At 42.4% G+C, this 22,764-nt stretch overlaps 1 protein-coding gene across 1 annotated transcript; it reads right to left on the bottom strand.

Annotated features, from left to right (window-relative positions):
* Nucleotides 1-2,086: 2,086 nt before the first annotated feature.
* On the bottom strand, nt 2,087-21,611 carry tyrp1 (tyrosinase related protein 1). The gene is made up of 6 exons (XM_033018000.1): nt 20,842-21,611; nt 15,629-15,833; nt 9,493-9,660; nt 8,254-8,433; nt 6,133-6,279; nt 2,087-2,357 (listed from the first exon to the last, which is right to left on the bottom strand). The coding sequence occupies exons 1-6, from the start codon at nt 21,526-21,528 to the stop codon at nt 2,149-2,151; spliced, it is 1,596 nt and encodes a 531-aa protein (XP_032873891.1). The 5' UTR covers nt 21,529-21,611; the 3' UTR covers nt 2,087-2,148.
* Nucleotides 21,612-22,764: the final 1,153 nt, after the last annotated feature.

Here is a 22,764-nt window from a genome sequence, read left to right as displayed (position 1 = left end):
AACTATTACTTCAGATCAGCAGATAACACAGAAAACATGATGCACTTACCTCTCATTCTTTACTTGAGACAATATGGAAATCATTTTTTGTTATATATAAAGCATGTGTTAAATTCGACCATTTAAAATTTTCTCAGAGATCATGTATTGATGGTTTGTTGAATACTGCTTTGATTTCTCATAATTAGGAATTATTAGAAAAAAACAGTTCAGGAATTAGAGCCCACACAGAGGCAGATGCTCAAAGTAGCCAAACCCCCTGATGGGAAAACCATGGCTTGTGCAACAGGGAATAATTGTAAATCGGCAATGGCATTCTTCGTTGTGGATATCTAATTTAGCATAGCTGTTGGAGAAACTGGTAATTTTCCAATTTGTAATTGTAATGCAACATTTATATAATTACATAATGTAATCAGAGAATCAACAAGATACAGAAGGATTTATTCTTTGCTGCCTCTTACTAGAACAATCCCGACACTTTTGCTCAAGTGTGTCAATTCTTTTTTTTTTAAATGTAGAGATTGATTCTGTTTCAACCACCCCTACAGCCACTGATACCAGGTCATTATTCTCCAGAGTAAAGAAAGTTTTCCCTCGCACCCTTTGCCCAAAATTATAAATATCTCCACTGTTCCTTGAACTATTTGCTAGTAGGAACAGAAACCCTCTATTTAGTCCAACTAAACCAGTCATGATATTATGAAATAAGCTTTCACTCTTCCTTGCTCCATGCTTAAACACAGGTCTTTCTTGGGTTGGCATGTGATAATTATTGGAGTATCACATATTGGTACATTGCTAAATATTGGGGCACATGGGCCTCAGCTATTCATTACGTATATCAATGATTTGAATGAAGTTTGACAATAATATTAAACTGATTATCATTTGGGCGAAGGACGCCAAGAGGGTTCAAGGCAACTTAGATTGAGGTGAATAAAATGGCAGATGCAGTATAATGTGGATAAGTGTGTGGTTTGTGCTCTCTCTTTCCACTTAAGTGTGTGGTTATCCATTCTGGTCTGAGAAAAAAAAAGATAGGCAGTGCATTATTTAAATGGTGTTAAATTGGGAAAGGGTTGATCCACAAAGATGCTTGGTTTTCCTAGTGCAGTGTCAAGAAAAGCAAACATGTAGGTGAGAAAATGAATTAAGAAGTAAAGGGTATGTTGACCATCATAGCAAGAGATGAGTACAGGAACAAGAATGTTTAAAAAATATTACAAAAGGCCCTGTTGAGACAACAATTGGAGTACATGTGTGTGAGCTAGGGAGAGGTTGAGTAGGTTGGGTCTCTATTCCATGGAGTGCAGGCGGATGGGGGGGGGGGGGGATGATTTTATAGAGGTGTACACAATCATGTGAGGAATAGATTGGGTAGATGAAGTGTCTTGCCCAGAGTAGGGGAATCGAGGACCATAGGTTCAAGGTGAAGGGGAAAAGATTTAATAGGAATCTGAAGGGGTAACTTTTTCTCACAAAGGGTGATGAGCGAGTGGAACAAGTTGCCAGAGGAAGCAGTTGAGGCTGGGACTATCCCATCGTTTAATGACAGTTAGACAGGTACATGGATAGGACAGGCTTGGAGGGATATGGACCAAGCGCAGGCAAGTGGGACTAGTGTAGCTGGGATATTGTTGGCCGGTGTGGGCAAGTTGGGCTGAAGGGCCTGTTTCCACACTGTATCATTCTATGACTCTACGTGATACCCGTTACAGCTGTTTATATAACAGATATTCACCTTCATGGGATTTACAAATCACTACTAAAAAATGTGTTATGAGAGAAGGGTGGGAAAGCAACCGCTATACGGACAGTTTACTAGAAATGCAGCCTTCAGTTTATTAAAATTAGAATTTACCTTGGCACATTTACCGTTGTGATTTAGCTAATCAAGGTTCACAAATTATTTCCAATGTCCCTTTGCAAAGTATGATGGCTGCCATTAATAAGGCAGTGGAACTAATTTTCAGGACAATTCTGTATAGATTTTTCTCATTTTGCATATTGGCAGCATATAAATTCCATGGATAACATCTTCTTTGATCTATAAACAAAATACATAAGCAGGGAACGACAGGTGTTTAGTAGCGTGTCATCTGTCTACATGAAAATTAAATCAAAGGTACAGTCAGAGAGAGCAGGTTATGAGATATCTTGGAGGATGGTTGATGCATCATTTTCTGAGTAGCGCTTATGTGGCGTATTTAAGAGTGGTTCATTCAGTTCACTGGCAGCCATATTTCTTCTTCTACTGCGTAAAGCTATGGTAGAGATGGTGTAAATTACAGCGACCAGCACCAAGGCAACAAGGATCCCCACCGCTACTAATTCCAACACTGTGAGAGGTTTGTCTGCAGAAGATATTTCAAAGACAAAAATATATATTTTAAAGTTCAAATTGAACACAGTCTGCTTTGAATCTAGTCATTATTCAATCATTCAACTACATAATAAATGATATAATAGTAAATAAAATAATTATAATGTACAGTTTAATGTCTCCCATCTATATCCTTCCCCTGGCTTTACAGTTCTCTCCTGATCATTATCTTTTTGTCTCCTTGTCTGCTGTTCGTCTCCTTTATCCACTTCCATCTATATCCCCTCCTCTGGCTTTACAATTTCCCCCCTATAATAATAAGAAGTATTATCTTCTTCTCTCCTTTAGTACTCGTTTGTCTCCTTTTCATCTCTAGCCTTTGTCCACCCATCTGCCAATCAGCTCCCCCCCCCCTCCCCCTTTACCTGTATTCACCTATCACTTGTCAGGCTTCGTCCCAGCCCTTTTCCCAGCATCTTTTCCAGCTTTCTCTCTCCCACTACAAACAGTCAGAAGGGTCCCAAACAAAAATGTCAGTTCCATGTCCTCCAGAGATGTTGTCTGACCTGCCGAGTTACTCCAGACCTTTATGTTCCGTTATAATGAACCATGCAGGAATTAATTTAGTACATACACTGCCTTATTTCAGTTTCTTCCTGAACTACCATGATTCACTTACAGTATAAATCTTATAATCACAACTTGATGTTCGGAAATACCGAGGTTTTGGTTTCTGGTTTCCCTGGTTCCCATAATCCCTTTCAATGCAGTAGGGTCCAGTTGCCATTCTACTGACAGTGTCCCTGGTTCCTGCACTCTATTGCCAAGCACTGGGCACTTATTCTAGGTACTCTTTTCAACTCATTTGGAACCTGGATCGTGCTCTCTCTTTCCACCGTTCACTAGTAAATTATAATATTGTATCACCTAAAACGGTGCATTCAAGTGTACTGGGGTATTAACGGGAATAATATCCAAAAGTCTGGGAGATCCGACAGCCCAAAAATACTAAAGTCCTGAGCATGCTGGATTATCAGCTTTATTAATGATGGTAAAGTCACATTGTGCCAGCACTCTTTGGCCTGAGAGCATTTAACCCATTCTAAGCCTTCCAATAACCACGTCTCTATAGGTTCCCAGGCATTAAAATAGGATGTCATAAATATGTACATAACATTTCATAAATAAGAATTTAACTTCAACAGTCTACTGCCTGCACCTACTTCAAGGAAATCTCCATGCTTCTGGTTCCCAAGACATATAATGACCCATCTCAATGACTACTGCGCAGTCACTCTAAGATTGACCATAATGAAGTGCTTTCAAAAGAATTTATTTAATTACGGGCTAATAACGGGAAAAAAGCTTATACTCAAATTCTGGAAAAACGCTCCTATACCAACAATAAAAATGTGGATTTCAAACATGTTCGAAACATTACACCTGGAAGATATGAGACTCCTCCTCGCAGGCAAAGCAGACCACTTCTAAAAGACGTGGTCTGCATTTATGGACTTACTACAAGCATAAGGTGCAACAGTAATTTAAAAGATAAATGGTGCCAGGATCTGGTAACGGGGGGTGAAAAATATGGTTGGTATATCCCTTTTTGCGGATTTTTTTACAATAGAGAGATTGTTTCTCTTTCTTTCTTTCTTTTCTAGGGTCTATTTCTTAACTTTCTTCTCTAACTCTCTTTCTAATGGGCTTTCTTTTCCCAACACTTTCCTGCACTATCACGACTCTTTCTCACCTTTCTTACTTCTTTTATTTCTTTCTTAAAGCTCAAAAAATGAATGGGTACAACAAATGTAATAAGATATATGTGGTGTGTATTACTGTAACTTATTGTGCTTCTAATTAAAAAATAAAATAAATTAAAAAATAAATAAATAAAATGTTAATGGAGCACCATAATGGAGTTCCAGTCTACCAGACAATATAAACTCTTTGCAACCTACGTATGGAAAAGTAGGTCTACAGATTACTTTCTTGCACTACATTCAGCTCTGGATCACCTTGACAATAAGAACACCAATGTCAGGATGCTATTCATAGACTACCACTCAGTCTTCAACACCGTAATACCAAATAAACTCATTCCTAAACTTCTGGACCTTGGTGGCTTTGGGGCATTCATCTGTAGCAGGCTTCAGGATTTTCTGACCAATGGACTTCAGTCAGTTTCAATTGGTCATATCATTTCCAGCACCTTGACTCTCAACATTGGCAGCCCTCAGAGTTGTTTGCTCAGCCCCTTGTTTTATTCCCTGTGCACGCATTATTATGGCCAAGTATAACACCAACTTCATCTTTAAGTACATCGATGATACTATTATTGTCAGTTGGATCACAGCTATGATGAAATAAAGTACAGGAAAGCATTTGAGAACCTTGTGTCAATGGTTCTATTAGATTTAGCTCTATGTGATGCAGGTCTGCAACATTTAGCTTATACCACATTTGGACTATTGCATTCAGTCTGTTCGTTCCATTGCAAGAAAGATGTGGAGTTTTTGGTGAGGGTACAGAAGAGGTTTACCAGAATGCTGTCTGGATCAGGGGATATTAGCTACAAGGAAAGGCTGGACAAACTTGGATTGTTTTCTCTGGAATACCAGATATTTTGAGGGATGACCAGATGGAAGTATATAAAATTATGAGAGACAGATTGGGTAGGCAGTCAGAACTTTTCTCCCAGGGTAGAAATATTAAAGACTAAAGTGCATTGCTTTATGGTAAGAGGGGAAACATTTAACGGAGATATGCAAGGCAAGCTTTCTTAAAGAAAAAAGGGTTGTGGGTGCCTGGAACAGGCTGCTATAGATATGATTGTGCGTTTAAGAGGCATTTAGATAGGAATGTGGATATGCAGGGAATGAAAGGGTATTGATCATGTGCAGGCAATATGAATGTAAACTTGGCATCATGTTCAGCACAGATATTATGGGTGCGGAATGGCCCATTGCTGTGCTGTACTTTTCTATGTATTGTGGTTTTGGTACGACAACCTAGGTCTGAATGTCAGCAAGATGAAAGAGTTGGCTGTTGACCTAAGGTACTGATGAGGCGAATATAATCCTGTTCTCTTCAACAGAGCTGCTGTAGAGACTGTCAACAGTGTCAAATTACTAGGTATCCATATCACCACCAACTTAATCTGGCTCCTTCACACACTTTGCAGTGATCAAGAAGGGGAATCAGTGTATTTACTTTTAGGCAAATGAGAAGATACAGCTTGTCCACAAGTATTCTCTTGAACCTCTACAAATATACCGTAGAAATTGATGCATGTCAACTGCTTTAGCACCTGCCCTGCACTTAACCACTTGAACCTACAGAGAGTGGTGAGCACATAATTATTGCACACTTATATACTTAAGCATGCTCTGTATTACTAGTTAAGAAGTGTGGGCATGTTGCTTGGTCAGATACATTATTTATGCAAAGGAAAATAATATTCTAATGAAAGGCAAATACAAATCAACCAGCAGTGGAAAACAATTTGAAATCCTCGCCTTGAATAAGCATCTTCCTTAACATCCTCATTCTTTAGAGGACTTGCGCAGAAGTCAAACTATAATTAAAAGTCATAAACAAAGCAAATAATATTTTCTTTAAAATAACGAATACTTTCAAGTAAACCAATCTAGGCATAGGCACTGATCTTCAGCCATTTAATGATTAAGCTTCATTGAAAACTGAACAAATTACTGGGATTTTTGTGAACTATATGCCTTAAGCTTTAACCACTACCCCACAACAGGAAGCAAGTAGATTAGTTAATGATTTCATAATCATCTTACTTGGCCATTCAACTTCATAGCTGTAGCCAAGGTTTTCAGCTGCTGTCAAAAACATTTCTACGTTAGTGACTGGAGGCCAGAACGGAACCATATTGTATGCTCCGTTATGTCCAATGGGTGCATTTGCCACTGGAAAGATGGATAAATCTGCAAAAAAAAGCATGAATTTACCAACACAAAAACACAAGTAACGAACACCAATTTATTGTTCTGATGCAAAAATGTTAGAAATGTCCAAAGAATAAGGACTTAAAGCTCGAGGGCCTAACATTTTAATTGTGTATGGAAACCTGCACTATGGTGGCACTGCATTGAAGAAGGTGGTTTAGAGGCAGGATCTGCCTCAGATTATTTCTCCATCTGGTGGGGTTGGAAATTATTCAATTTATCCAAAGCAAAACAGAGGTCTAAATGAAAGAACTGAAATGAATGAGAAATAGTATCTACTGGCAGCGAGTGGACTTCAGTTTGGACAAGGTGTGGGGAGGGGGCAGGGGGTGGTACAGAATAGCTGGTACACCTGGAGTAACATAGAAAATATGGAATAACTCAGCCAATCAACAAATAACTTTGGAAAGGGAAACCAATTATGTTTCTGGTCAGCGACCCTTCAGAATTGTGAGTAATCACATCAGTTCTGGTGCAGCAGGTCCACGCTGAATATCGACCACCCTTTTTCTAGCAATCCTACACCAATCCTATTTTTGTTCTCCCCATATTTTCATCAATGTCCCCACTCGCCAACACACCGGAGCCAATTTGCAGCAGCCAATTACACGACAAGCCATATGGCTTGAAGACATGGAGGAAACTGGAGCACACTGAAGAAACCCTGAATGTGGAAACTCCACACAGACAGTATCAGAGGTCAGAATGACAGCCAAATTCAGCTTGCTAGCATAGAAGCAATGGCATACACCATCAAACTGACCTGTGCACTGCACATAGAGGGAGAAATCTTACAACGGTGATACTGGAGCAGCTTCCCCACTGCGAGTGAGTGTTTAGCAAAGGGATAGCGGTCTTTTACTTTCTGAATGTAATACACTGTATTTTCTCCGCATGATGGGGAGAAAGCTTCCATGAGCTGGTCCTATCCTACGGGAAAGTTGTATACACTCGGGTTTGGACTTTTGTGCAATTATAGGGTGTTTAACATGAGTGACAATCAAGTAAGATCTGCTGGATTGGGTATAGGATATTTGATTTGTGGCAGCAGAATTTAGCGTTGTGGTGGGCACTATTTACTATCTTTAAATTGTAAGAATTTCTCTTGTAATCTTGACATACTTTATACAAGGTGGGACAGTTTTGCAAAGTAAGAAAGCAAATTTCCCAGTGTGCCAAGCCTAGCCTCTGAATTGTTCCGATAGTCAAGGTAATTAAATGCCTGGCCCTGTGCAGCCCAGAAGTGTTTACTCAATTTTAGTGTCCTGGCATCTCCAATTTGGCCAGAATGGTTAACATCACCAGTATTAGTTCTGTATGCTTAAAATGTTATGTTATGGAAATGCAAAAACAAAGATTGCTTTCTGTGCTACATGTACTCTAAAGGCCAAGGACATGTTCAGCGATATTTCACTCTATAATTAATTCTGTCATGTTTGTACAATACAATTCCAATTTCTGATCCATAAATTTCTTATCTACTGAACAGACTAAGATGCTTTGCTCAGAAGAATGTGTGAATGATGACAACACATCCACAGGTAATAAATAAAATTAATTAGATGCTTGAGTGTAGAAAATGACTACATGAGTTTAGAATTAGTCAGCCCACGCTGACCATCGGTCACCTGCACACTCGTTCTATGTTACCCCACTTTCACATCCTACACACTATTTACAGAAGCCAATTAACCTACCAACCTGCATGTCTTTTGAATGTGGATTGAAATGGAAGTACCCAGAGAAAATGTATATGGTCACAAGGAGAATGTACAAACTCTGCACAGACAGCACACATAGTTCGGATCAAATCTGGGTGTCTGACGCTGTCAATATTACCACAATGTGGATCATTAGATTTGAGATTAAAATATCCTTAAGAGATGGTCAAGATATAAATAAATAAATGCAAAAAATTCCAGTTGAACAACAATTAAAATCAATTATATTTACCTGCTTTACTTCTCCTCAACCATTCATCAAATATTGCATCAGTAAATGTATGCAACAACACAAAGATTGGGTCATTTGGGGACAAATGGGTTTGCCCACCAGTTCCATTAAGAAACAAATGTGCTAGATTATGCAAACTGCGAACTGCTGGACTGTACGTTCCTGAAGGATCACTATAACCTAGAAGACAGAAGACAGCCACTTCAAAGTAAAAAGATTAATGAAGAATGTATATTCCAGTTCATACCATATTAAATGTTGCACTTTATTATGTCTTGCTATGCAGCCACCAGCTCACAATTCAGTGATCTGGTAATTTATTCACTCAAAACTAGTTAGACAGCATCACTCTTCTTGCTCTACCTGCCACTTTTATTTCTGCAAATCCCTTACCATTCCTGAACTGACTATGGCTTTGCATGACCATGTCCTGGACCACACAGCCGATTAAACTTTCAACCTCACCGATGACCTGTACTGTCACCGAGTCTGGAGAATGATGGTCCTTGTTATGCTTATCCCAAACAGCTCCATAACACAGGACTCTGATGTAAAGACTGTGCCTAGGGACTCATTTGGAGATGGACATCAAGTCCTGCAGGAGGACCATCAACTCAGCAAAAACCAAGTGCTGCAGGAAGAGCATCAACTCTGGTCTGTCCAAAACATGTTATTCTGCCAGCACAGTGTGATGTCCGTCTGGGAGCATTGCCGACTGGCCCATTCTAGACTAGAGGAGTACAATGCTGAGGGACTCACTGAAACTCGGTGCAGATAATGCTAAGGTTCTGTGTGGGAGTATCACAGTCCATGGTCCTTCTGCCACTGGACATTAAGGGGCAGAATCCAGTGGGGACACTCAAATAAGGAAAGGGGTAACATGCCATGGGACCACACGGGTGTTTTGCTTACAGATACGTGCAAAGACTACAGAATATGACACTAATTAATATATATATGCTGAGAATGTCTGAAAAGTTTGTTGCAATTTTTGTTGTGAATATTATTTTTATTCTGAATAAAGTTGATTTTTAAAAAGTTCAGAAGCCCTGTGGTCAACCTCAGCGGGTCTGTCGTAATCCAGGATACAAAGTAGGATGTTTGCAAAATTGGCTTGAGTAATCTTGGTTTTTAACATAAAAGGCGACTTTACTGATTAAAAACTGCAAATTATTATTAGAATACATTGACCCCATATTTTTTTAAATCACCATCCAAATATTCCTTAAATAAACTTACCTTCCACCGAGTTTCGGAAGCTATCTGTTGAATTGGAGTAGAAAGGCAGTGTGTCATAAGATGATATATCTAAACATTTGGCTACATCCTGAGAGTCGGGCAGACGTTGCACCATTGGTCTGGCAACATTCCCTCCTGGATTCCGTTCAATTGGGCCACCTTCAGTGCCTGGATGAACCGAGAACATAGTGGCATTAGGACCATCTCTATTTCCCTGTAGCAGTGGTATCATGTCTACTCGGCAAAGGGTTAAGATTGAGGATGGCAGCTGGTCACCGTCATCAGCAATTTGTTTCCCCATCCGTTGAAAAATACAAAATATCAGGATGGGAACCAAAAAAAGACTAAAATATGTACAATAGATATTTGTTACATATGCTTGATTTAAGTTTTATGATTTATATGTAAATTTCAGGTGTGCCACATTTATGTAAATATACTATAATGGAACAGTAGAAATAAAGAACTGCAGATGCTGGTTAATACACAAAAGAACACAAAGTGCTGGAGTAACGCAGTGGGTCAGGCAACAGCCCTGGAGAACATGGATAGGTGATAATAGACAATGTGCAGGAGTAGGCCATTCAGCCTTTCGAGACAGGTTTCGAGTAGAGTCTGAAGAAGGGTCTCGGCCCAAAACGTCACCCATCCATGTTCTCCAGGGATGTTGCCTGACATGCTGAGTTAAGGGCCTGACCCACTTGGGCGTCATTTGCGTGTCATTTACGCATCACGACGCGCTCATGGTGCGCATTACGCGCGCATGGTGTGTGGTGACGTAGCCAGTCACGTAGTTACTGGATTACGTGACTGGTAATGTACTCCAGTATTTACCAGGATTTTGGGATGTACAAAATGTCCGCGCGCCATCTGCGTACCGCAAATGATGCCCAAGTGGGACAGGCCCTTTAGTCCCGAGTTGTTTATTGCTTACAATGGAACAACCTTACTATTCATAAACAGAGTTTCCAAATATACCTTAACTATTTAACTAATTCAGAGGGTGCATTAGAAATGGTGCAACAGAAATTTAGTTGAGTTTAAAAATTTAGTTTAGTTTAGTGAGAGAGCTCTTTGGCCCACCGAGTCCATGCCGACCCGTTCACACTAGATCTATATTATCTTATTTTCTCATTCGTTTCCTATACATTAGGGGAAATGTTTTACAAAGGCCAGTTAACCCACAAACGTGCATGTCTTTTGGAACGTGGGAAAAAAACTGGAGCACCCAGACGCACCGCAAACCCATACTGTCACGGAGTATATGCAAACGCCACACAGGCAACACCCAAGGTCAGGACACAACCTGGGGCTTTGGCACTGTAAGCAGGAAGCTTTACCAGATGCACCAGTGTGCCACAATGTGTAAATATTTGTATCTGTGCACCAATTATACAGCTAATTGAGTAAATGAAGAAAAGAGGATTCAGGATGGAGATAAGTTTTGACATTAAAATATCTATATTACTAAGTCTATATTACTAAAAACTTTGACCACTTCCTGTTGTTCTGTATATTGATTTTAGAAAAAACGCTGCCACTTACGGCTGTGATTTATGGCCATCTTACTCAGAGTCCCCCTCCGCTGCGCAAGACACGAGGATTTTTCCCATCGATGAAGAATATAAGAGTTATTAGTGTTTAAGAAATTTTGAGATTCTCTCTCCTGAAGGCCACGCCCCTTCCGGAGGGACTATAAAAACCCGGAAGTGTTGAGTGCCTCAGTCAGTCTCTGCAAGATGGGGGAGCGAGAGGGTCACATCTCTCAGTCTGAGCTGTGAATAACACTGAACACATGTCCACTAAACTGTGAGTGGTTTTAATGACCTGTCAGTGCCCTTAATGTGGTTTGAAAATATAGTTTGGAAATGCTAAAGCTGTGTTGCCTTTGGTTTGGAAATGCTAAAGCTGTGTTGCCTTTGGTTTAGAAATGCTAATGCGGCTTTTACACGGGGCGACTTGACGCAAGAGTTAACCAGAGTTCAACATCGTGGGAACCTCGTGCGATAACAGTGCGGCATTCGTGGACCACCGTGGACCACCGTAGCGCTAACGGCAGGTCATCGTGTAACTTGGTCACTCGGGAGAAAATTCAAGAAAATTGGAATTTCTCCAAGAGTGACTTGTACACTTGTGGTTGAGTATTGCAACATTATATGAACGTAGTGGCCAGTGCGATATCCGTGCGATATCCGTAATAACTCTTGCGGGTACCGTGGGAACTCCTGCGAACGGTGAACCCGGAAGCTGGACAGAGGGGACAGAAGGTGATTAAAAAAGGTGGTCTCAAAAGGACACATGGGAACATGTGTCCTTCGAGGACGTCCCACCTAATTGTCATTGTTGGATAATCTTTTTAACAGGAACACTTGCAGAGATGGCTCCCAGAAAATCTCAAAGGAAGGGGGAAAAGCGGGTCAGAGATGTTTTTGCCATGCAGGAGAATGAGGAGGAGACGCAGCAAGAGAGACAGGTGGAGAGGCAACAGGAGATGCCACAGATAACACTGCCTGTGGGCTCCTTGGAGCAGGGAGAGGGTGAGCAAGGTGCAATTCAGATTGCCTCCCCAGTAGCCGTTGTAGGAATAGCCTCTACAGACGCTTATGTAAAGGGAAGATGGCAGAAGGTAAAGCCATATAACTTCACCAGGGAACAAGAGGGGGAACTTGTAGAATGGTTCCAATTTAACGAGATTCTGTACGATAAATCCAGAGAGGATTATAGAAACAGGGAGAGGAAAAGGAACCTGCTGGAGACGAAGGCTGCCGAGTTTCCCGAGTGCTCATGTGAGTTTATATAACGATATATAAGTTCATCAAGAGGAGAACCATTTAATGTTATCCAAGATTTTAAAACATACATTGCTATTGATGTAAAAGTTCTGTGTTTGCAGTAAACTTAAACTTCTCTTATAAGTCTGTCTGTCTGCCCTGCAGCTGCAAAGTAAAAAAGTCGCAGACAGCTTTTACACCCTTTGTGTTTGAAGTTTAAAGAGCCATAAAAAGAATTATGCATGAGGGCAGGCAATTCTCACTTGTAATGCTTGCCTTTAAAAAGGCCATCTGTATTTACCAACTTGTGCTCAGGTATCCAAGAAGCACAAGAAATAGCACATTAAATGCGGAGGGCAGGCTCTATTTACTGTTCAGAACTTTTAATATAACGGAATACATCCAATGCTTGAAGTTCTATTTAATTCCACCACTCTACGTCTCCAAATGAGCCGATTCAACCAAGGGAGGATATATATAGTGTGTGAAAAAAAAAGTTACATCATTTGTGTCACGTGTAGTTCACGATGTTCATTCAAGATTTAACGCGACTGCTCGGGAAACGGCCAAGTAACTCGCACGAATAACATAAATGCCGAGTACCGTGGGAACTCTTTATCTACTGCCGTTATATCGTGCGAGACTCGTGCTGGACCACGACCTCTTCACTCTGGTGACATCTTGCGTCAACTCGCCCCGTGAAAAGGGGGTTTAAAGCTGTGTTGCCTTTGGTTTGGAAATGCTAAAGCTGTGTTGCCTAATTAAAGTTGCTTTGGCTAATTAAAGTTGCCTTGGCCTCTATATAATTAAAAGTCTAACCTTTACCACTTCTTGTTTGAGCTTTATATTCATTTTAGAAAGAACGGCTGTGATTTTTGGCCATCTTACTCAGTTCCCCTTCACTCATCAGGTGCCGAGGATTTTTCCCATCGATGAAAAATAAAAGTTATTAGTGTTTTAAAAATGTTGAGATTCTCTCTCCTGTCAATCACACCATGAAGGCCACGCCCTGTCTGGTGGGAGGGGGGAGGGACTATAAAACTCAGAAGTGTGGGCGTGGCTCAGTCTCTGCAAGATGGAGGAGGGAGATGTCACGGCTCGCTGTCTTTTGTGGACTTGCACTCTGCTTGAAATGGTAAAGAACTGCACTTGAATTTGGTGGCCTTGTACCGTGCTTGAAATGGAATTTCAAGGAATAGCCGTGAGTCAACTGCCAGCCCACCAGCCGTGAGTGTCCTGCCAGCACAACAGGCATGAGTGACTGTGCCGCCAGCCCAAGAATCCATTCGGCCCACAATGTCCATACTAGGCCTCGGGAAACCAGTCCCTTCAGCCCACAACACCCATGCCAGCGCTCCAGAACCCCCCCCCCCCCCCCCCCCCCCCAATGGCCATCAATATTAGAATTGGTGGAGAGGTGGAATATTGCGTTGGGGGACCAGCCTTCCCGTGTGATGCTAGGACCCAACGGGTCCCACTTAGTCTAGTTGTATCATAAATATGTGCTTAATATTTCATAAATATGAATTTAACATTTACAGTCTACTGCACCACTTTATCTAGGAGATAACATTTGGAATTCTCTTCTCAAGTGTGCTGTATAGACTTGGTTGCTGAATATAATCAAGATTGATATTTGGATATGAAAGTAATCGAGGGATATGAGATTAGTGTGGGGAAGTGGCACTGATCTAAGAACAGCCATTAACTTACTGAATGGCCGCACAGACATGAAGGACCAAATGGGCTACTCCTGCATTTAACATTGATGGGTAAAAGATTATGTAAAACATAATTGCTGAGAATTGTCATGTTTCTTAGAACCTGCAAGATAATGTCTTTGTCCAACCAAGCAGGAACTGTTTGGGATATTGACCCATTGATGTAAACTTCAGTCACATTCATGGTCCTAGGTTGACAAACAAATGATGACCTGGCTAGTGTTCGAGAGGAAACTTGGGACTTTAATCACTATGGGGAGTGGGATATATTGGTCAAATAGGGGTCGACTTCAGGAAGCGAAGCGGTAAACATACCCCAGTATATGTTGAAAGTGTTGAAGTAGAGATGGTTGAAAGCTTTGTATTCTGAGTAATAAAGAATGAAATTGCAGTACCGGCAATTTGTTCTGGACCAGCCACATCGAAAGCACACCGATGCCATTTGCTTCCTTTGAAGACTTAGGAAATTTGGCCTTTCCCCAACAACCCTCACCAACTTCTACAGATGCGTCATAGAAAGCATTTTATCAGGTTGCATTACAATGAGATTTGGGAACAGCTCGACCCAAGACTGCAAGAAATTGCAGAGAGTTATGAATGCAGCCCGGACCATCACACAAACCACCACCGCTTACCTTTCATTGACAGGCCTCATAATGTTATAGAATGAACTAAAGCGGCAGATAGTTAAGTATTTGATGCTACCATTCACAAGGTCAATATGTGATGTGAACCAATATAGAAACATAGAAATTAGGTGCAGGAGTAGGCCATTCGGCCCTTCGAGCCTGCACCGCCATTCAATATGATCATGGCTGATCATCCAACTCAGTATCCCGTACCTGCCTTCTCTCCATACCCTCTGATCCCCTTAGCCACAAGGGCCACATCTAACTCCCTCTTAAATATAGCCAATGAACTGGCCTCGATTACCCTCTGTGGCAGGGAGTTCCAGAGATTCACCACTCTCTGTGTGAAAAAAGTACTTCTCATCTCGGTTTTAAAGGATTTCCCCCTTATCCTAGCTGCTATATTTCCAGTAGGCGGGATGGAATATCCAATTCACCCCAAAATACGGCGAACATAACACACCCAACTGTCAAATGCAAAACCAGCATCCAGCTACAGTAACATATTTAACCGCAGCAAAAAACTGCTGGAGAAACTCAGCAGGTCAGCCTGCATCTACTGGGGGAAATGGACAGACGATGTTTTGCGTCTGGAGCGTTCTAACTTCTCTAAGAGAACAGATTATTTGGCAGATCATCACCGCCAGGGACAAATCAGAGTTCAAGGCTGATTGGAATCAGGTTTCAAACAGTTAAGAAATGACCACCATCCTATTCTAGTGGTTAACATTCTTCATATAGCAAACAAAGCTTCAAATCTTCAAAGATCAAGACTGGTTCATAATTTAAGTCTTGCACAACAAGACTTAAATTATGACACAAGACCACAACTTCAGAGTGGTCCTCTGGTATCCAAAGGGTGCTTTTATTGGTTGGGGAGAAAAAGTAATGCTACAGGCGATCTTGGAGTATTTGAGAGTTTCTCTTTAAGGGTGCCAAATTTTAGTTTCTACTAATCCAGACACATGTTTTATTTTATTGAATGTTCCCTTTTCTATATTATTAAAGTAGTTACCATTGCAAATAGTTCCCAGGGTATCATAGTCTTCCACACTTTCACACAGATTGCCCCACAGTGCGAAGACAGAGTTTGAACTTAGGAGTGTAGGGTTAAAGTTGCTTCTGGCTCCCATTAGTTCATCTGTGCAGATGTCACAAGTATTTCTTCCTGTAGCAAAATTCCAGTATGGAAGAGCGAACGTGGGGTCATCCAACATCACCTGTGAGAGAAAAATAAAGAGTAAAATCATTTGGATGCATTAGAAAACCAAACCTGAATAGACAATGCACAATTCAATTAGAAGTGACAATCCCTAGCATGCTGGTTCAGCACTAATTTTACAATGCTTATTTCTTGGTGCAAATAAGATCAACATCTATCTGATGCCTATCCATATTTACATTGGATAATTGAGAAGGTTATGCTGAAACAACATATATTTTGATATTTATGCCCCCAAGCCAGTTGCACACACTTAGAACTTTTTCAAAATCATGTCAATACTTGTGCATGTGTATCGTATGTCCATGGATACTAAAAGCTGCAAAGTGCTTATATTTCTGGGTCATCTGTAACTATTTTACCCAAGTTAAATCAACTATTGTATCTTAGATTATCCTTACGAGCATTATAGTTCAAACTCTCGCGGAAGACACATAGTGCTAGAGGAACTCAGTGAGTCAGACAGCTTCGGTGGAAGGAAAGGATAGGCAACATTTTGGGTGAGGACTCTTCTTCAGATTTCTCTTTTGATTGTCTATCCTTTGTGGAATACAACCCACCACCAAATTTACCAGACTCCATATTCTTCACTTTGAAATATTACCAATACTGATCTAGGAGCAGATTTACAATACGGGAAATTTTCTTTTAGCACACTTCTTGTTATGTCCATAATATTTTCCAAGCATTAATTCCTCCAGTTGGTACATTTATTTCCATCTTAAATTGAGACAATGTAACATCACTAATTAAATTAATAACGCTCAATATGATGAAATAGCCTTTGATCAAGTCTGCATTCTCTAGTATATCACAAAATATATGCTGTTTTCAGCTGACCCAGAGCCACAATCCCATGGGAGGTCAAAGTAATTAAAGACAAGTTCTACAAAGACCTTTTTGTTAGAATTAAATAGGCAGATTAGGAAATGGGTCAAGTGTGGAGAAGAGGGTGCCAGGAGGTGTCAGGATGTTTCCGAAGCTGCTCCTCAGTTTGCCATTGGGGCAGTGCACCAACTCAGACCAAATTCAGGACGTGCACATCAAGACCGTTGAACTGACGACAACTGTAGACTCCCAGGAAACAAGAGGCAAAAGGGAAATATAGAGATTAGCAGAAGCCATTAATATAATCTGAATATTTATTTCTGATTTAAAGATATGGGTTTCTACTGTGTTATCAAACTTTGTCAATTGTGAAAAGTCATGCTCAGCAGGGTAGATGAGAACAAAATTTCAGAGACATTGATAAATTAAATAGTCAAAAGAAGCAATGAACCACCGCAAACATGAGCTTATCCTGTTTGGACTAAGAAGCTACAAATCTATAATTTTCAAGTGGGGAAATGCTAGAGATTGTGTAGATTGATAAAGATTTAGGAGCTCATTACAAGATCATTATTGTCATCGGGTAGCGCCGCTTACGGCAGCTCTGCCAGCAGTTGTTTGTCCTTTCATCCTTTGTGTTATTTTTAGTCTAACTTTAACATCGCAGAGTCCTGGGACCTCTTGTCGGGGGTCACCAGCATTGAATCTCCGCCCAGCTCGGCCTGTGGACTTCGGGAGCCGCAGTCTCTGGCAGGAAGTGGCCGATTCAGAAACTCCAAGCCGCTGAGAGTGTTCTCCGTTCTGACGCCGGAGGTCCGATCATCCCGGCGAGAGGGCATGAATGCCCCGACCACGGGTGGACAAAGAGGAAGAGAACCAAACTTTATTGCCTTCCCTCAGAGTGGGAAACGTTGATTCTGCTGTGTGGGGATGTTCATGTTAAATTCTATTGTGTGTGTTGTTCTTTTTATTCGTATGGCTGTATGCTAATTCAAATCTCACTGTACCAATTGGTGCATGTGATAATAAATGTCTCTTGAACTCTTGACCATTAGAATCAGTGGCCAGGTGTCAAGAACAAAAGGCTAATTGGAATGCTAGCCTCCATATCCAGAGGATAAGAAAATAAATGAAAAGAGAGCTTTATGCCCCTGTCCCCTGAAACCTGAACGGAAACCACTGGGGACTTTGCGACCCATCCAAGGTTTCCATGCGGCTCCCGGAGGTTTTTGTCAGTCTCCCTACCTGCAACCTCCAGCAACCACCTGCAACCTCCGGGAACCGCACGGAAACCTTGGGTGGAGCGCAAAGTCTCCAGAGGTTTCTGTTCAGGTTTCCTAAGTGGGACAGGGGCTTAACTATAAACATAACAAGTTCCTGGTTGGACCATATCTGGAATATTGCACCAAGCTCTGGGAACAGTGGCCTTGGAAGAAGTGAACTGCCAGCTTGCAAGGATATTAACTGGACTCCAACAGTTAAATTATGAAGGCACTGATTCTGAGGTATTGTGCCAATTATAGCAATTATGTGAATTCTTGCAAAATAAGAGTTGCCGTGCGTCTGGCTGTGATTAAAATATTCTCATGGAAGCTTAATACCGTTAAATACATTTCCTGGATTAATCTTGATCACCCAGGCAAAGTAACAGGAGGTTTTCTCGGGGTTCATTCTCCACTGCTACTACCACCACAAAAGTTCTGGTTTTGGGTAGAACGAAGAAAAAGAGTATGGCACTCAGACCTTCAAATTAATTATGCACTTAAATGCAATCTTAACTCCTCTGCAGCCTCACCCCATCAGACTGCTTTGGCTCCATCTGTCTTAATATCAAAAGGCAAAATTAATCTAGTTTGCATTATTACACCTACTGCTTTACATGCAAGCATTCTACAGTTCTACGCCATTCTCTGGGAATAACAGTTTCCTAATTTTGATCACAATAATGGGTAACGGTTTGGTTTATTATTGTCACATGTACTGATATTCAGTGAAAAAAAGTGTGCATGCTATCCAGTCAAATCACATTATAGGTGTACACCATAATAGTTTATGGCAGCACGGTGGCGCAGTGGGAGAGTTGTAGCCTTACAATGCCGGTAACCCGTGTTCGATCCCAACTATGAGTGCTGTCTGTATCGAGTTTGTATGTTCTCCCCGTGACCTGCATGGGGTTTCTCCGAGCAATTTGATTACCTCCCACACTCCAAAGATGTACAGATTTGTTGGTTAATTGGCTTGGTATACGTGTAAATTGTCCTCAGTGTGTGTAGGATAGTGTTAATGTGTGGGGATCGCTGGTCGGTGCGGACTCAGTGAGCCGAGGGGCCCCTTTCCACGTTGTATCGCTAAAACTAAAAATAAACTAGTGTAATGAGAAAAATATCAGTGTAAAATATAGTGTAACACTATTATACTGATATTTAGAGAACATGCAGATTAAGAAAAATTATAAGACTGCAATTAAGTAGATTGGGAGATTGGGACAACACTCTTAGCATTAGGGGGGGGGGGTGATAAAAGCACCCTGCTAACACTTTTGGCCTTGCATAATAGTTTATCCAACCACTCAAGTTACATTACAAAATCTGAACAGATCACATCCTTGTCTATGTTACTCAAAAGTTTAGGCACCAACTTCTGCACTGATGTGTACACCCAGGTTGCACTAAACTGGCAATTAGTACTATGGTCCTCTTCCCCATCCAATAGTGCTGCGTGACAGCAGAACAAAGCTGCACACAGCATCCAACCAAATAAGTCTGATTTCTTCCATGCTGAAAAGCCTTACATACCAGGACCCTATTTGTAGGTTATTTTCCCACCACTCAAATCTCAATTAACAAGAATAGTAAACACAGATTTCAATCTCGATCTGACAAGGTACCACTCTTCAGATTCAAACCCATCCATAATTATTTTTTTGCCTTCATGCTTTCAGATTATCTTTTCACTACAGATTACTAGTAACACATAACATTCTTATCTTTCAGAGAAGCCTCTAATTGAGCATCTCACCTTTACTGCAGAGAATGTTTCCCTCGTACCTCATCTATTCTCGCAAAGAAATCTACAAGTTATGAGGCACAATTTGGCCCATGAGGAAACTAAATAAAAAAGGCATGGCAAACAAGCAATGGGTGATATTTAAATTGTTAAAAGACATCTAGACAGGTACATGGATCAGAATGGTTAAGAGGGGTTTGAGTCTAGCAAATGGTACCAGCTCAGGTGGGCAACTTGGTAGTCGTAGACAACTTGGACTAAAAGGCCCATTTCAGCACTGCATAAGTATTAATATAGTTTACAATAAACTTGTATCCTAGTAGAGCAGAGCAGGGAAGATAAATCAAGCTATAACCAACATGATAAACATAGCATAAAATCAGAAGGCTCATAATGTGACCACAAAGAGCAGCAAGCATGGGCACTGGAACAATTTTAGAAATTGACAAACAACCACCAAGAAATCATCTTTTGGTTCGGTCAGGAGTATAAAGGCGCAGTTAATAGATCTTGAAGAGAGATAATGTGCCTGTAAAGTTGCAGCAAGTAAAAATTTCATTGTTCCAGTCCCAGTACATATGATAATCAAACACTCTCGAAGGGAGGGACGTACAGTGCACATTGGAGATGAGGCACAACTCAGCAGGGCAGGCAGCATCTGTAGTGGCAGATGCCCATTTTCCTCACCATGGGAGCCACCTGCCTGGCTGAGCTTCTCCTGCACTTTGTGTTGGAAGGAACTGCAAATACTGATTTACACCAAATATAGACACAACAAGCTAGAGTAACACAGCAGGTCAGGAAGCATCTCTGGAGAAAAGGAACAGGTGACTTTCAGGTCTAGACCCTTCTTCCGACTGAGAGTCATGGGAGAAGAAAACGAGATATATCTAAAGGTACATAGAACAAATGGTCACCTTCTGCCAGCCAACAATGAACCATTGTGGACTCCACCTTTCCTTGATCATTATTGTTTTACATATTTCTCGTTCATTTGTTCTATGTACTTTCTATATCTCTCGTTTCCATCTCCCCTGACTTTCAGTCTGACTGAAGAAGGGTCTCAACCCGAAAATTAATCTATTCATTTTCTCCTGGGATGCTGCCTGACCCACTGAGTCTATCCTGCGGCACTTTACTTTGTTTATTGCATTGAGGATGAATCAGATTACCTGCATGTCCCGCTCCAGCTGCAACAGGTGGTAGCGGTGCCAGGTGAGGAAGGCGGGCCCTTCGTGGGAGAAGTCGACGTCGCCGAAGGTGCGTCCGGCCCCCAGGTAGGTCTTGCGCACCGAGTAGTAGTGCGTCCAGACGAAGAGGTTGTAGATGGAGACGTTGTCGAACTGCGGGCTGCGGCCGTCGGCGCCCAGGACGTCCGGCCGGCGGCGGGTGGCCACCACCAGATCGGGATGCGGGGTGAGCTTGGCCCGGTGCAGGGCGGACACCAGACTCGCCCTCTCCCCTGGGCTCAGGCTCAGCACGTCCCGGCGGAGCAGCAGCAGCGGGCGGCGGCAATCAGCGCCGCTCCAGCCGTAGCGGCAGCCGCCGCAGTTGTAGCCGTGGAAGTTGGCGGTGCAGCGGCAGCTGCGGTTGAAGAAGCGGAGCGGCCAGCGTTCGCGCTCGTCAACGCCGTCGTGCGGGTACTGCCCGCCGTGAGGAGCCGGGTCCGCCCGCACCTCGGCGCACACCCCCCGTCCCAGGCTGGAGCCGCAGCGGTCGCCCGGGATGGAGCCAAGCGGCGGGCAGCACTCCCCACTCTGCAGCGCCTCCGGCCGAACACAATCCCGGGGGAACTGGGCGCGGATGGTCACTGTGTACACAGCGGCCAACAAGCTCGCTAGCAGTCGCCACTCACCCATGCCCTGTCTGCTGCCAGACCAACAAGTTGGATCCCGTTAACTAGCAGCGAAAACCTCCCCACCACCTCGAGGATCCTCTTAAATACCAAATCATCCCATGTCAGGGAACCATCTGGTGTTCTCCTCGTGACTTATTTTGTCAGGTGGAAAATTGTTAACTTTTTTTTTCCTGTAAAAGTCAAAGATGCTTTCATAAAGGTTTCGTGCCTTGCCCTTCAAGCATAGATAAGGCAGGCAATGGCATGGATCGGGTAAACAATTAGAACTTTTTTCATCTCAGGCCGGAAACGTCAAGGACTAAAGGCCATAGCTTGAAGATGAGAGGGGAAAAGTTTAAAGGAGATGTGTGGGGCTAGTTTCTTTACGCAGAGTGGTGGGTGCTTGGAGCATGTTGCCAGAGTTGGTGGTGGAGCTGGACACAATGACATTTAGGAGGCGTTTAGACAGGAACATGGATATGCACGGAATGGAGGGATATGGATCACATGCAGGTTGAGGAGATTGGTTTAACTTGGTATCATGCTTGCAACAAACATTGTGGGCTGAAGAGCCTGTTCCTGTGGCTTGTGCACCACAGCTTAAGGCATGTATTTTACATCCGGTAATAAGGCTAATCAACACAAGAGTTCCACTGGGTCTTCCCCTTCCCCCTTGTACCATATGACCCCAGCTCTGATACCGAAGGGTCTGTCCTCAGCAGAGGCCTCACCTTTGTTTCCCTCAATCCCCACCTCCATGAGTTCCATGTCCGCCACGATGTGGAGCTCTTTTTCCGTCACCTTCGCATCCAAGCGTTTTTCCATGGGAAGGAGTCCTCACCCCCTAGTGATGACCCCTTCTCCCATCTCCAACGGACTCCCTCCTCTTGGACTGCCCCTCATGACCATCTACCTGCTTTAGACCTTTTTATTTTAAACAGCTGGCAGGACATCAACCATCTCAACTTTTCCACTCCCCTTTCTCACTCTAACCTCTCCCCCCCTGAACGTATAGCCCTCCACTCACTCTGCAACAACCCCGACTGGGTGATCAAACCTGCTGACAAGGGAGGTGCTGTGGTAGTCTGGCGCGCTGATCTCTACCGCTGTGAGGCCAGGCACCAACCCTCAGACACCTCCTCCTACTTATCCCTGGACCATGACCCCACAGACGAGCACCAGGCCATTACCTCAAACACCATCACTGGCTTCATCACGTCCGGATCCCTGCCCTCCCAAGCCTCAACCTCACCGATCC

Source organism: Amblyraja radiata, chromosome 3 (assembly GCF_010909765.2).
Source record: "Amblyraja radiata isolate CabotCenter1 chromosome 3, sAmbRad1.1.pri, whole genome shotgun sequence".
Classification (NCBI taxonomy): Eukaryota; Metazoa; Chordata; class Chondrichthyes; order Rajiformes; family Rajidae; genus Amblyraja; species Amblyraja radiata.
The sequence above is the reverse complement of the archived record's forward strand: the minus strand, read 5'-3'. Positions and strand labels throughout refer to the sequence as shown.

Bases quoted from the DNA above. Each gene is read 5' to 3' on its own strand.
- tyrp1 (XM_033018000.1), bottom strand. From the start codon at position 21,528: ATGGGTGAGTGGCGACTGCTAGCGAGCTTGTTGGCCGCTGTGTACACA. The intron at 9,661-15,628 runs GTAACTACTTTA...CGGTTCATCCAG, and splicing joins CCTGGGAACTATTTGCAATG to GCACTGAAGGTGGCCCAATT. The intron at 8,434-9,492 runs GTAAGTTTATTT...TCTGTCTTCTAG, and splicing joins CTTCCGAAACTCGGTGGAAG to GTTATAGTGATCCTTCAGGA.